At 37.0% G+C, this 16,082-nt stretch overlaps 1 protein-coding gene across 7 annotated transcripts in view; it reads right to left on the minus strand.

Annotated features, from left to right (window-relative positions):
• LOC108706699 (collagen alpha-1(XXV) chain) overlaps positions 1-16,082 on the minus strand; it is a 265,983-nt gene that overhangs the window by 11,460 nt on the left and 238,441 nt on the right. For 2 of the 7 annotated variants that reach the window (XM_018243341.2, XM_018243342.2), the window contains exons 25-35: positions 14,691-14,735; positions 12,996-13,076; positions 12,757-12,819; positions 11,996-12,046; positions 11,515-11,541; positions 8,591-8,671; positions 6,570-6,605; positions 5,134-5,187; positions 4,267-4,320; positions 3,222-3,248; positions 1,021-1,074 (exon numbers count right to left, since the gene is read on the minus strand). In XM_018243341.2, coding sequence (XP_018098830.1) covers positions 1,021-1,074; positions 3,222-3,248; positions 4,267-4,320; positions 5,134-5,187; positions 6,570-6,605; positions 8,591-8,671; positions 11,515-11,541; positions 11,996-12,046; positions 12,757-12,819; positions 12,996-13,076; positions 14,691-14,735 — 573 coding nt within the window. The remainder of the gene's footprint in view (positions 1-1,020; positions 1,075-3,221; positions 3,249-4,266; positions 4,321-5,133; positions 5,188-6,569; positions 6,606-8,590; positions 8,672-11,514; positions 11,542-11,995; positions 12,047-12,756; positions 12,820-12,995; positions 13,077-14,690; positions 14,736-16,082) is intronic. The other 5 variants (XM_041579588.1, XM_041579587.1, XM_018243344.2 and 2 more) reach the window with 3 other exon arrangements.

Raw genomic sequence — 16,082 nt, forward strand, 5'->3', positions numbered from 1 at the left:
TGTACATTTATCTATACATTTATACATTTGTTAGCTTATAGGAGTCATTCAGGGGCCTCTGTCATGTCACTTTAATTACTGATACTGAGCAGCAAATCCCAGAATTCCTCTAAAACTAATAGACTGAGTGATTAATAGGGATGTCGCGGACTGTTCGCCGGCGAACTTGTTCGCGCGAACATCGGCTGTTCGCGTCCGCCGCAAGTTCGCGAACGTCGCGCGACGTTCGCCAATAGGCGTTCGCGTCAAAATCGTTCGACCATTCGACCATTCGATCGCTAAAATCGAAGGATTTTCGTTCGAATCGAACGATCGAAGCCATTGGATTGAATGAAATCATTCGATCGAATGGCTTCGATCGTTCGATTCGAACGAAAATCGTTCGATCGAACGATTAAAATCCTTCGATCGTTCGAATCGAACGATTTTCGGATGTTCGAAGTTCGCGAACCGAAGAATCGAGGATTACACAAGACCAAAATTGCCATCCAAATTGCAAAGCAAGAGGGAAATAAAATTAGAGTGGATTTATAAAATGGAATGGGGATCTGCCACTTTAAAAAAAATTATAGACATCTTCAGGGACTACAGCACAAATTAGGACCATTGGAACTGCAAGACCTTTACTATATGTCTTTAAAAAAGAAATTATGCAATCGCTTTCATTAGTTATGTCTTGTAACACTTTCCTCTGCAACAAATCTGCTTTATAAAATAAATTCATATGGGCGGCTACATTAAAGCTACAAACAATTTGTTATTGTGTCTTAGGTGAAGCCAGCTTGGGCCGATTGCTATGCTGCGCTGTAGGTCACTGTGGCAGCACTGCTGATAAATATTTGTGTGACTAAGCTAAATTCTATTTTGGCTTGTTCTTGTTGCTAGGGAGGTCTAAGAGCAACTCTAATAATAAATGCTATTGCTTGTCAGACAGGATTAGAATAGATTTATGGAACCTATCATAAAGGCAAGAAAACTCAGGGAGCAGCTTTCAAACTTAGCATTTAACATGCAAGTCACCTTTTCTCCCCTTTCTCCAGGGTCACCTTTTTCTCCACGAGGACCCGGAAAACCCTAAAAAAATACACAAGAATACCTTGTCTGACTGACCAATATTTGTGCACTCGGTAGGATAAGGGTTAATATATCAGTCATATTCACAAGGGTGTGTTTATCAAGAAGGTAAGAAGTCGCTAAACTGAGTTTTGCAACAATAAGCCTGGCATATTATATGCCCTGCTTCAACCCTGCCTTAGCTTGCATGGAGAAGATCTGCAGTACGTCTAGAACCATATATATGCTGTATGCAATGAGTAGATAAACAGGGGCACATTTTGTTAGAACTTTACTTACCATGAACTTTTTCTGAAGGGAAGCATGATTTGCTACAGGGATAAGCATTGTTTGGAAAGCAACCTATTCTGAAATACAACTGCCAGTGAAACACTAGCCTGTTCATCTACAGGAGGATTTGTAGGTGGAAATTGACTGTATATATTATAATTCGTAACCAGTCCTGAGCAGCCTAGAATGGCCAGTATTCCAATACAATAACAGCACATAGTGTAAGATAAATACAGTATGCCATGTCCATGCCACTGTAAATAAAACAAGGGTAAGAGATATTTTCTTTCTCTTCGTTCCCTTGTGGTTTAGTGCAGTAATGCAGGAATGTAGCATTAGATAAAAAAACAGGGAAAATGAATACAAAATATCCATTTAGTTTCATTAATTTTAAATTAATAGCTTGAGGGTTAATACCATTATTATTTATAGTACCTTAGTGTGGCATGACTAGGGGTTTGCTTACACTTATGATTCTTTCAGGGAATTAATTTAGGGAATGTTTTATATTTTGTTCAATAAAGACTAAAGCTGTAAAGACAGTGGGATATTTATATATATAAAACAATGCAACTAAAATAAAGGCACTAATTATTCTTATCAGTGAAGGGAAAAAAATTCTTCTATGACAATGTGTGGCCTTCTCAATAGTCCCAGTTTTTAGGATTAATTAAAGAAGAGCAAAAGCTGCTCCCAGTCTAGCAAACGCATAACTAATGACATATTCCAGGACACCAAAGCAATCTTTCCTTCGCATTGAAATATGCCATTATATGGATTGCTGCTAATGCAAAAAAAATATGTGGTCATTTACAACCTCAAGTGCAGTTGCAGGGCCACAATCAGTAGTGCAAAAAATCCCAAGAACTTGTTTAAACATATGTGTCAACTTGGTCCTTCCTGCCTCCCATTTCTCACACAGTTGCACTTACAAACAGGGGATCCTGGTAGCTATAACCAACTCCAAACTAGGAGGTAACCCCAGGGATCCTGCGTCAATGGCGCCAATCAGAAATGTGCCAACCGAAAATGTTCAATGTAGTTGTATTCAATTTGCTTCAGAACAAATCTTAATGCATCAGCCACAACTGCATCAGGTGCATCTCCCCATGGTGACCACAATTATGCTGGAATCATTGGAAAAAGCACTGCATTGTGGGTAAAAATATGAGGATTCTGCTAGATATTGCAATATTGCAATAAGCCCACTTCACTTGCAGTTGTAAATGACCCCTGTATACTTTTAATAAGCAATATTACAGTTTTGTAAAAATGACAGATTGCAATTACTTTGTTAACGTTGCAGAGCTCCATATGCTTATTTAAATATGATTGTAAGCTTACTTTGGTGCATTGGTGCCATTTGGGAATATGTTTATAAGACTGACTGATCTAACTAGTGGCTTTTATCAACCCACACATACTGGGTCAGCTAGTCTGGGTTTTACGCTGTCCCTTACTTACACGGTTATTTAAGTGTAAACACAAAGCAGAATGTTGCATAACTCCATTTGTAGCAAGTGGTTAGAATTTTCTAAAGAGATCTTAGCTTTTAAATTGAAACACTCCAAGGCCAAATACTGTAATTTCAAACCTAATTATAATATATATCCAGGCTTTTTATTCATCAATAGAAATGTATCAAAGGGGCATGCATATTAAAGGAATGTGTACTAACAGTTTAAGGAGCACTCAGCCTTTGGAATATCAAGAACATGTAACTTAGCTCTTTATCCTTATCTGTTTAATGAATATTGCAAAAACATGATAAATAAAATATAAAGGAAGGAATGAAAAATGTATGGAAATGACTATGATTGAAATATTTACGTGAAGCATGCAGATATACTGTGTTGCCCTTAGATCATATGACTTACGTCTAGACCAGGCTCTCCGTCTTTGCCCTGTAAGAAGATGACATACATATTTGTTGAGTTCAAACAATATATTAATACAGATTTTCTGCTTCGGTCCACCAGCCCATGCATTTGACTTTTTTTTTCATAAGCTACATAATGCCATCATACTGAATACTGAGGATTTAGAAAGTACAAAAGCTGCAAAGCCACAGGTTTGACATTTGTGATATCTGGCAATGCTGGATTTGGGACACATGGACAGAGTGTTGGACATGGGGTTATCTGACTTTGTACTCCATTGCCATGCATGGAGCATTACATGAAGAGATGACTCACCTAATTTTAAGTAGACCACAGGCAACATACATGCCAAGCTGTGGCAGGAGAAAAAGAGCTTATAGCTGCCTTACTATGTATATCATATCCCATCACATGTGGATGGGACCATGTGTCCATGTAGGGGTTCGGTCTTGATTCCCCTTATTGTGGAAGGTGAATGTGTGTCTAGAGTGCAGGAAATGAAAACTAGCAAATATATAAATGTATATTTATAAATATAGGTACGCTAGGAGCATGGGACAGATTGGGTTAGGTAGCTGATAACCCCTCAGACCCAGGAAGTCTAATGGATGTTGATAGCCCTGTGGAGGGGCCACTAGTACAGAGCCCATATAGAATGAGTATTCCAAGAAAATGATAGAGGTGTCTTTAAGAGAGGCAAGGTACCATGACAACAGTTACCTGCTTAAGCGTACTGCTGTTCAATTGTTTTAATATCTACTTCTATGTACTCTATGGAACAGAACCAGTGCCCAATATAATTCTTGTGTAAAGAACCATCACATTACACCATATAACATACTATATGAATGTAAGGGGCCTGAATGTAACATATGCTCTACTGTATACCCCAGTCCTCTGCATTTTCTATTTAAATAAAGAAATACAGGTGCTCTAGGAGCATGGGACAGATTGGTTAGGTAGCCTTCTCACCAAAAAAAAATCTAAAATGAATAGAAACATTCAAATAGACATTTGAAAACACATTTCATGTAGTACTTACAGGTAAACCATAAGGTCCTCGTGGTCCTGGATCCCCAACAACTCCTTTTTCTCCCTGGATAGGATAGACAAATGCAATATTAATACCAGACTTGCTGATATAATCTTAGCCTTTCCAGCTCTTTCAGAAAAGGCCCTCCTTGAAGGCACTGCTAATAATGAAAACAATAAGTAATGCATCAAATATAGATGAATCTTGCCTTAACCGTAGCTATTTAATGCAGGGTTGCCGGATTCCCCTGGAACAACCCATATAAAATAGGTAGGTAGGCTCAAACTGTTCTAAGTAGGTGATGAATGGTGTTAGGAATTCCTGCACCTTATTGCTCCTTCTCAAGTGCAGGGTCTTGTGTTTTATAGCATTGATGTTAGTCCCCATTGTACTATTTTGGCTTTTGTGACTATGCAGGACTATAGTGGAATAGGAATAGAAGAAGTATTCCTGGACATGAGAGTTTTGCTCTCTATTAAACAATACATCAGACAGACTCCTTTTCTTCTCATGGAACACTATCACTGGCAAATTTTTAGATTATAATAACCTGTATCAGGCAAAACAGAGCACATCCAATCATACCCTAGTGAAGCAACCTGTCATGGTAAACTAGCATTTTGGCCCCATGTATGATGGCTAAAAATATTATAGGAAAAGTGTGACCTTCAAGATGTTGGAGGTCTTTCATTATTCAAAAACATAAAGCTGTTGTATGAATACACCATATAACTCCAGCTTGACATGCTTGTGATTCTACATGCCCACACACAGAACATGGTATAGAAATAAAGAACACCACCATACATTATTACATGATATGAAGCAAGATATTAATGTTCTTATAAAAATATATCTTAATCTTTATATACTCACTCTGTCTCCTTTTGGACCTGCTGGACCAGAAGGACCAATGGGGCCATCGTTCCCCTAGAAATGAAACCACAAATTAATATTTTTAAGCCATCTGCCCAGCTGTGTTTATAACAGGTATCCTTGCCCTCCCTTTTCAGAAGAAATGTCATATGCTGTATATGAATAAAGAAATGCTGTTAGGTTAGCATGCAGCTGGATTATTGAATAACATACATTATGTTAAATGTCATGGAATAGAACATACTGAACAAGACACACATAAAAGACAGGAAGATGAATGGATGATCACATAGTCAGAAGTAATGTTAATGCATTCTCTTTTTCATTTTCACTAATATGCAGGACACTGAGTTCTTTTATAGTGAGTATGAATCAGCATGAACTAGCCAGAGTAATGCTAAAGATTGATTGAAGATCATAACCTGGCGACCTCAGATGTTTGAGAGACAATCTCATGCCACCTTAAAGAAAATTCATGCTTTAAGTCAAAAAAGTGTTGAAACGTTCCTTTGAAAATATATAGAAGGATAGCAGACATGAAGGCATTCAAAAAAGGTCAAATAATTCAGATAGAACTAAATACATATTAATGATGTCTTCTTATAGAACTTCAAAATGATGCTAATTCATAACAAGTGTTTAGGCCATGACTCTGCATACCTGAATATGATAGTACATAGCTCACTCAATATCTAACTCTTAACTGTTCAGCTTTATAAAGTGCTCCCTACTTGAAATTTACTCTGCAGATTGACCAATCATGTGATTGATTTTAGTACATTAACTGCAGCACACCAATACATTCTAGCAACTGATATGGGCCGTAAAGGCAGGTTTGGGTCAGAAACATGAGATAAATCTATCTGCCCTGCCCCTAAAACTGAAGCTGGGACAAGTTGCCATATTTACCTGGCATAATGATGTGAAATAATATAATAATATTACACCTACATAATTATTGAGGACTAAGGGGCTCCGCTGTTCCACTCATGCTATAATTCTAGTTCTTACTAGGTAAGAATATGTATTAGAAGATTTAGCTATAATTGATAAGATTATAATCCATATATCTTTGTTTGCTCTTTCAGCTAGTTTATGGATGAGCTGACATAGCTAATTAAAACATCATAAATAAGGCACAGACAGCACTGTTTACAATTTTAAAGTCTGAAACTTATTGGTTTGATTACTCTCCCCTTTTCACTAAAAACTTTATCTTTATCAAGCTTATAACTGGACTGATATTTCCAAATATTTCCTAAACGTCAGAGTTTACATAGTCTATGGTTTTGTCAGGGACACCATAAGGATGCTATTTATTCTATGGCCCCACATAATAGCCAATAGAATAAGACCCACAGGCTATGTTCTGTATCTCTTAGCAGGTCTATTCTTGTAGTAGCTCAATTGCTCTGTCTTACAGACGTGGCACTCACCCTGGGTCCTGGCTTTCCGTCTAAGCCAGATGCTCCCTGTATGATTAGGTGGAGGTACAGATGATGAGTATAACATGGATGACAAGAATGTGAAACTAATGAATACAACAAATACATTGGACTTGGTAAGAACAAAACAACACTGGAGGTTGTAACAAAGACTGACGTATGGCCTATCAGGTTCAATCACTGTTTGAGATGATTTTTAGCTATTTTTAAGAGAAGAATCCAGTCAGTGTTATTGTGTTATTTTGTTGGTTCACACAAAAATATGCATGGTATTCATATGTATATTTCTCAATACTGATTTAATTTGTAACTTTTCTCTTTCAAACCATTACAGAATAAGAATTTCTTTGAGATACGCAGCTCATTATACAGACTTAACTTACAGAAGATAGAAAGAAAAAGAGTGAAAGAAAGAAAGAAAGAAAGAAAGAAAGAAAGAAAGAAAGAAAGAAAGAAAGAAAGAAAGAAAGAAAGAAAGAAAGAAAGAAAGAAAGAAAGAAAGAAAGACTTATAGGGATAGACTTTGGGTCATCATCATGCATTGACAAGTCTTCATTATATACAGTCCAGGAATATGGAAGCTAATAGAATAGAATAGAATCTATCATATTATAACATCATAATATTGTGTTATACAGTTTGTGTGGTTTAAAATGTAAAGTAAAATGAATATGCATATGCTCTGCTTTTCTTTTGGATCTGGTGCCCTCTGATGGAGTACATTGAAACACACACAAAAAGAAAAATATGTGAAAAATAAGCAATAATAAGCGTTTTATTAGATGTTTTACTCTAAATATCCATGGGTGGAATATCCCAAGTGCTTTATGTACTTATTTCAAACATACAGCAAATTTATATATGTATATTTATATATATATATATATATATATATATATATATATATTATATATATATATATATATATTTTATATATATATATATATATATATATATATATATATATATATATATATATATATATAAAAATTAATGTGAGTTATTCAAGGATGTCTAACTGGCAGTTGCTATCACACTACAACTCCCAACTCCCCATCACAGATACTGGTAGTTGTAGATAGACAACAGAGAGTCAGACTCCTTCCTCTAACACAACTGGATGGATACAAAATGATGAGACTAAGCAGGCAAGGAAATGATTTCCTAATAATCTCACACACATATCAGGATAAGCAAGCAGAACTCAAACTATGACATGATTTATTTGTTGACAGAGCAACTTGGACATCACCAACAGAGTGAGCAAGTACAAAACGAACATAAATATAAACACACTGGAGGTGTCAGGTTAATTAATAGGGAGTAAGGAAGCACAGAATATAATGCTATGCATAAGAAAAACAAGGAAAACACGTTTATTTCTTCTGCTCCAGCACTGTGCATGTGATATATGTATGCAAAGATGATATGCCATTAAAAAGGATTGTATTTAGGGCATTCTTACAATCAATTAGACACTTTGAGAAAGGCCTCGGAGGAGGCCGAAATGTTAGTCTCCCATTTTACAATAAAATTTTTTATCTAAGACCTGAGAGGGAGGATTGTTCTTGCTGGCCATTAAAAAGGATAATATACCCTCTTCATATATAGGTGATATCTTTTAAATAGACAGTACTGTATGAGGGGATAGCTTACTGTGTGAACAAGACATTACTTGTCTACATTTATAAATAATTATAGTTTGAGTAGGTGCTGCTATAATGCTGACATAACATAACTTTAACCATTATACAGGTTGTCATCAGCTATGTTGCAATGAATATGTCAGCTCCTAATCATACTGTACTTTAACTGAAAATATACAGCACATATGTGGACATAATATATGCCTTGCGTTGATGCTTTACTGTCCATATAAGGGAAATATCTGGAGGATATATTAATGCGATGGGTATATTTTACCTTTACATCCAGCCACTGGTCGAGAAAAAAAGTAAAATAAAGAATAGAAAAGCACATGGATTGAGGCAAAATGAAGTTAATTTACTTACTGGAAGACCCAGTGGTCCTCTTTCACCCTTTTGACCTGGCTCACCCCTCAATCCTTTAAGACCATTTAGCCCTGGTTCACCCTAAATGTAAAAGTAAATGCCAATTGTGTTTGTCGGCTGCATAAGCTGGTACAGAATAGAATCAGTTAAAGAAAGAACTGCAAATCCATATCTGGTACATCTAGAGCACATAATACATACAACCTTATAATGATCCGCTGTGAGCTTAAAGTAGATGTATACTCCAATTTTTCAACATTGTTCAATAAATAGGGTTGTGCTGAACATACATAGGAGCCTATTTATTATGCTGTGTGTAGAGACCCATAGTTCCTATGGCTTGAAATCCCTACACTTCCTTATCTCCCCGGTTGCTGGGGAGATGCCCATGTATCTAGTTACTTCATTTAAATATTTCTGTTATTGGCCCACTGGCCTATGACCACTATGCCACACTTTAACATAGTGCCTGGTTAGGGGTGGCTCTTTCTTATTGGTTTCTGGTTGCTGAACCAGCTGGATCTGTGCCAGGGAGCCTGGGTAAACCAAGGCCTAGCAAAGCTGTTCTGCCCTAGAGAGCCCAGTACCTCTACTGATAAATCGGGGAGCAGGGACCCCATGAATTAGGCCAGCCAGTGACAGGTTAGATCATTTTATAGTACTCTCTATGAGAGTAAGATAGGTTAAATAGCATGAGCAGTTTGTGCTCCAACCAGGATTGTAGTAGGGAGTAGCTTTCCCCTAGGAGTCTGCCTAAAGTGAAGGGACCACAGCTCGATAGGGAATTGGGCTTTAGATTCATTCTCCCTGGTTATTCCACTGGATTAGATCCAGGCCACGCCAGGACATTCCAACCTAGAGGTGCACCTTAAAATTCCCTAGCTGCATTCACATGGTGTCACAGTGTATTGCATCTGCCTAACTGTCCTGGCTCTAGAACATCTTATAATACGTTGCCTCTGTGGATTTATGAGTATACCCTGTGGATCTATTAACTTCTACAATAAAAGGTATTTTGTTTGTTTGCTGCAAGACCCTTCTGGCATCCTTTATTTTATTTTTATGCACAGCAGTCTATGTGAGTTGTTGTGCAACTACACCATTCCTTCCTACCTTCCACATATTGAAGGCCCTGCCTTGTGTGTTAGAGTCGAGTGTAACCCTTGCTCTACTGATTAGCTGGATATTAACCTTTGTTGGTCTAATATAGCCCAAAATAGCGTTACATGTGTAAAATAAAATTCGCCAGAAAAAACACTTAAAAAGCTGTGTAAAATACATGGCGAATTTATGAAGGTGTGTCATATTTTATGTGAATACCAGATTTTCCAATGTTATTTTTAGACTGCTTTAGACCTTTGTAAGTAAGTTCCAGTGGAAGTTGCTCAAAGCGTGTAAAAAATTATGGAATTTTTATGCCATTTTTTACTTGGCAATGCCTGGCAATATATGTGAATTGTTCTTGCCATTATTTACACCACAAAATAAATCTGCCCCTTATTGTCTATTGCTTTAAATAAAAATTTGTATGGTTTTTGTTATTACATTAAACAGGTTAAATCTGAAATTGACAATAAATTTAAATTATTCTCCTTTTGCTTGTATAAGCACAATCAAATCAAACCAGCAGTTCACCTTAAAGCCCTCTGTATGAACAAACCCCTCCCTTCCTCCAACTACAACTTTTGTTAGAGTTTCACATGAGACATAACCCTTTATAAAGAGGATTCTTAGTGGACTGGTGATTTGTTTTGATTATGCTCAGATGAACAGGAAGTAGAAAAGGACTTCTAATTTCAGATTTTGCCTTGTTTAGTGCAAGAAATGTTAAAAAAAAAAGAAAAACCATAGATATTTCATACTTAAAAAAACAGGCAGTATGTTTAATTTCATTTACTCCATTTCATTCACTTAGGTTGAAAATGGGGTTTCCTGTGCCTACAGGTGCTCACAAACAGCTCATTCTAATTTCAATTTAAAATATATCCTGTTACAGATTAGTTTTAGAATCTGTTATTTTGGAGTGCAAACAATATAAAGTCCAATTGTGCCAATGTCTTGTGGCCATAGGGCAGATGCCAGATTTGAATGTGCAGCACATTATTGTGTAAACCTTTAAGCTCACTTAAATTAAAGAAGTAGTGTTTAGTCTGACTTTGGGATATAGATACTTTCATTATTAATATTTGCTAAGCATTGTTTGTAATATATTTTGCTTGACAGAACATAGTGGGCCTGTGGTAGCCCATGTGGTGTTACCTTTGGTTGAAATCCAGAGGCTGGGGTTGGAGCAACAAGGCAAATGCAGCATTCCTTATATTTAGCTATACTTAAACTGTTTCTCTCTCTCTCTATCTAGCTATCTATCTCGTCTATTAACTTATGCTGTGCACCAGGGATCCCAACTAGTGATGTGCGGGCCGGCCCCTTACCCGCAGGTTGGTCGGGTTCGGGCCCACCTCGCACCCCCATTTGCACCTGACACTGCTGACTTCCGGTTTCCGGTTTTATAGCCGCACACTTGCTCGCCCCCTTTGTGACATCATCGGCGGGTCTATAAAAGGAACCCGAAAGTCGAGCGTGGGTGGAGGGAGGACAGATATCGGGCAGGTGTGGCTCGGGGAAAACCCTGACCTGCACATCACTAATCCCAACTAATGACATGATAGGCTAAAGGGCTGAGGGAGACCAGGGCTCATTGCTGTAATCAACGAGCCCTCATTTTATGTAGATTGTATAGCTAATTCTTAATTCCATAGCACTTACAATGGGAGTAGGAGCTTTAAGGTTTACACACAAACTACAAATAACAATTACACAAACATCCAATACAACATTTATGCATGCAAGTATTATTCAATCTGACAAACATTCAAATCTGCAATGTGCATTCATTGAAGGAAAATGATGTTTCATACAGTTACCTTTGGTCCTGTTAGTCCATGTGGTCCCTGTAAGATTTTAAATGTCAGAGTTATTAATTTTAACTGGCATTGGAGCAAATGGAGAAATACATTAACATTAGTTAATGGGCAAATCTCACTAACCCATATGATTTAATGTCAATGTTGTGTGTAGAGAAGGTTTTGTTTTTTGAGGCCTACCAATGAGCAGAAATTCTGTTTCTGTGTATTCAATAAACCATAATTATACAAATAAAGGACATTGCTAATAAAGCTGTATTAATAAGCCAGTAGATTGACTTTGAAACTGTTTGGCTGGTCCCTATCATTGGAATTAGCTCCTTCAGGCCACCAGGAGCACCAACTGGCTGCATGTAGTTCTATCTCTTCATTGTTCCCCCTTGGGAATCCACAGCAAAGGCACAGACTCTTCATTAGACTGAGACTCTTGATCTAAGGAAGGCCCTACAAAAGGGGAATCCAGAACCCAAAAAGTGCTTACCATAGGTCCAGGGGGGCCATGTGGTCCTGGAGATCCAGGGGGGCCAATGATCTGTGAAAATAGTTTTAAGATAAAATAGATCTACTGCAATTTCATATAAAATATTTATGCTTTAATGAGATTTCAAATGTCCTGTAGTCACTAGTATTACAGTGCACAATCATGGAAACTAGAAAACCCATGCACAGAACAGTGAGCTACAGATCAGTAACATCAGTTTTTTTACATTTCCAATTCATTTCCCCATCACTTCTGTTTTAACCCAAAAATGTTTTCTGTCATAACAAGGAATGATCATTACTGGCTGCAGAGAAAGGTGTAGATACACCCCCCGCAGTATTACGACTGAATGAACAGCTGAGTGTATCTGGCAGATAATTATGCTGTAAATGCCAAAATATTGGATTATTATTGTCGGTAATAGAAATGGAGCCCTGCACTGATGTTCTAATCAAAGAATGAGACAGGTGGGAAACCTTGATATGGTTCACCAAGCAGAATGTTATTGATAAGTTTAGTTTAGAAGGTGAGACTTCAAAAGTTGTTACATTTTTTACTGAATAAATTCATATTAAATTCATGGGATTCCTTGATAAATGACCTCAAGGAACATGTATTTAAAATTAATAATCATGTAATATATATTTAGCTATATGAAAATGAATGTTATGTCAAACTTGTGACTCTTCTTCCACTATCTTTAGTTAGGAAGTAGAGTTTGCAGAAACTAGAGATGTAGTGGTATTGTATATTGTACTCACAGAAGCTCCATGAGGCCCAGGGGAACCATGATCTCCTTTCTCTCCTTTCATTCCATTTGCACCCTGGAAGGAAATAAGAACTTTGTTATATCTTATGTTTATGATTTTTGCATTGTTTAGTGGTGTAAAATTAAATTTAGTGAATCTGTGCACCAACTGCTGACTCAATATAAAACTGAACAATATAAAAATGTGCCTAAGTACTGGCACGACTCATTCCTACAGGTTATTGTACTTACCGGCAAACCAGGGAGTCCAATTCCTCCCTTCTCTCCTGATGTTCCAGGATCACCATGGTCACCCTTTGATCCTTTAGGTCCCTGATAAAACATGTTATTAGAATTTATTAACATGAAAATTGGATTGGATTTCTTGGAAATCAATTAGCCACTGTGATATAAGCACAGCTTTTTATCCTGCCGTGAAGATGAACTCCATTCGAATGGTATGCAGTGAAAAATGTAGACGTGATTAATACCATTAGGATTGAAAAGTGACTATGAAAAGACCTTGATTTGCTTTCCTAGTACAACTTGCTGGGATTAATGTGACAGGTAATTGACCATTAGCAATGAGCGGCGCTCAGATTCACTGAATATATCAGGCAAGCCGCTACATCAATCCATCATTGAATGCTTCTACCTAGTAATTACGTTCCAACATAAACCATTCCAAATCACTGAAAGAAAATTTAAATTACAGAACTTTTTGTTATTTCTTTTGGATAAAAAAACTTAATTAGAAAGGGATATTCTAAAGAGATGAAAAAAAGACAGATCAGCAAATATACTAAATAGTACAGAACTTGAAGCAATGCAGGTGTATGTCCCCAGTAGCATGGATTTCTATCAAGTGTCTGGCTCTGGCAAACTTTAATCCCCCCCAGGTTTGCCTCATTTCATTTTAAATTGCATTTAAGGCGCATGACCATATCTGGTTGTTTCAGGCATTAGACTTAAGCTGTCTTTGAGTTTATGTGGAGCGTTAAGATTGCACAGCTTTAAAACTGAACTGAACTGCAATATGTAGTAGTGCAGATAACAAAAAGCAACAAATTTACAGTTTTAAACATGGCTCCTGTTTTCTGAATTGTGAAATCTAACTGCACCAATAGCTTAGGTCTATGATTATTTGCCATCTTTACATAACACAACTACTACATATATTTAAGACAGAGATTGTACTGTTAACCCTCATTGAAAATGATCACTGGTCCAGATTTTGTTACTTATGAAACATTGTGTGTCCCCTGACATGTCCCTACTTTGCATGTTATTCAGGATTTAAAGGCAGGAGTGTCACAATGCTAAAGGCAGACATTAAGGGGTAATTTATTAAAGCACAATTTTTCCACAGTGCCCACCTTTTTTCACCATTTATTATGCCCCAAAGCTGTTCCAAATCTGAATCCGAAAATTCAACATTGAAAACATGCTAAATGGGATTTGGTGCTAGTTTTTCTTGTGAAATCCGAAGAGGTTTTTTCCAGATCCGATTTTTTGGTTTTTTTTATTGATAAATAAGGGCAAATCGTGGGTTTTAGTTTGGGCAGAAATGTTTTTATTTAAAAAGTATAGGGTTCCCCCACGTCTGTTTGAGCGAATCCCTGCACCAGCTGCTTGACTCTGCCTTAGATGCAACTGCAAGTGCTCTATGTATCGGCACCATGGGGAGCAGTTTGCACTTGCGTTGGTAACCACAGGAAAAAGGCCTTGAGTCTGATTTATAAAGCACACAATAAAACACTAATGCCTATAATCAACTTTTCAAAGGAGCATCTATCAAATATGGCAAATTCTATTGCAGTAACACATCCCACAGACAATCTCAGACAAGCCAGAGAGTGATTCTTTTTTTGATTCCTCAGTACAAACAATTCTAGCTAACCTCCTGCTAATATCCACAGTATTAAGATATATTATTGTTAACATTACCTCCTCCCCATCAACTCCTGGAGGACCAACAGAACCTCCATCACCCTGTAGAAACAATGTATGTTAGTCTTCAAATTGTACTTTAGGAACAACATCTGAAGCATTGTGGGATGATTCATATCTGTGGATGTCCAACCTAAGAACCTTCAGCTAAAATTTCTAAGGGGGCATGTAATTAAAAATCGCAAGCTATGTTTAAAATGGCGTTTTTGTGAATATTTAGCACTGCTTGCAATGTAAAATCATTCACTGGCAAATATTACATCAATAGGAAAAGGTTAGCATTAACACCTGTTTCCTTAAATATTAAGTTTCCTTAAATATTTAGTTGCAAAATAAGCTTTATGATTGCAAAATGTTATTACATACACTGCTCATGTTCACAAAAGCTATGTGGTCGCAAACTTTGCAAGGAAGTCATTAAGGTTCGTAATCGGTCAAAAAGGACACAAACATGGTCGCTAAAAGAAACATATTACATTCCCCACTAATGTCCAGAAACAGCCGTCCACTGGGAGTTGTAATCCAACAACAGAGGTTAGGCCAGATAGTGAATATTCTTCAGTTTCAAAATTAAATGCAGCATATCTGATACATTGAAATAGTTATGACTTTTTTTCTTTCACATTTCAATCATCTAACCTAACTTTGTTTTACTTTGTGATAGTTTACAGCAGAAGTGTATTAGACAACTCATGCAGCGTAATTAAAAGCAACAATTGATTGCCTGCAATGTTAATGGCCATGTGGTGTCACATAAAGTAGGAGACAATGCATGCACATTTCAAGTTAAGAAATAATAGGGGAGACTAGAAAACTTTAGGTTACATAGTCACATGGTCAATGTTTGCCCCAGTCCTATGGCCAATAGCATTCAACAACTCATGATAAGCCGAGTATGCTGGTGTCGTAGGACACAATAGATTGAGGGTTGCAGGTTTGGGATTGTTTAAATAACTGTTGTGGCCCTGTGTGAATGGGGAGGAACTGGTGGAATAAACACTAAGAAGAGAAAGTTGTAGGAGTATATATTTGGGCCAATTAGGAAGTACTTGGGTAGAATGCATATACAGTAGGTAAAGGGGTGGGAAACTATCTTGATTCTAATGGATGGGTACAGTCTTTATTTCTATTGACTGGGAAAAGAGTAAAAGTAATATATTTCAGACACTGGTCTCATTTAGAAACAACAATAACATTTTTGATCAAATGGTAAATAGCATTGTCATTGAGCTGTAATGTGTCCTAAGAGTACATACATTCCAAGGTTAGCAAATGAAAAGGTAACATTTTCTTATACAAATTACAATCTAACCTCTTACAGGTCTGCCTTAAAGGGCACCAATCATAACTAAAATCATTTCCTATGTAAATACACTATGTGAAAGTTCA

This window comes from Xenopus laevis, chromosome 1S, assembly GCF_017654675.1.
Source record: "Xenopus laevis strain J_2021 chromosome 1S, Xenopus_laevis_v10.1, whole genome shotgun sequence".
In the NCBI taxonomy this organism is placed as follows: Eukaryota; Metazoa; Chordata; class Amphibia; order Anura; family Pipidae; genus Xenopus; species Xenopus laevis.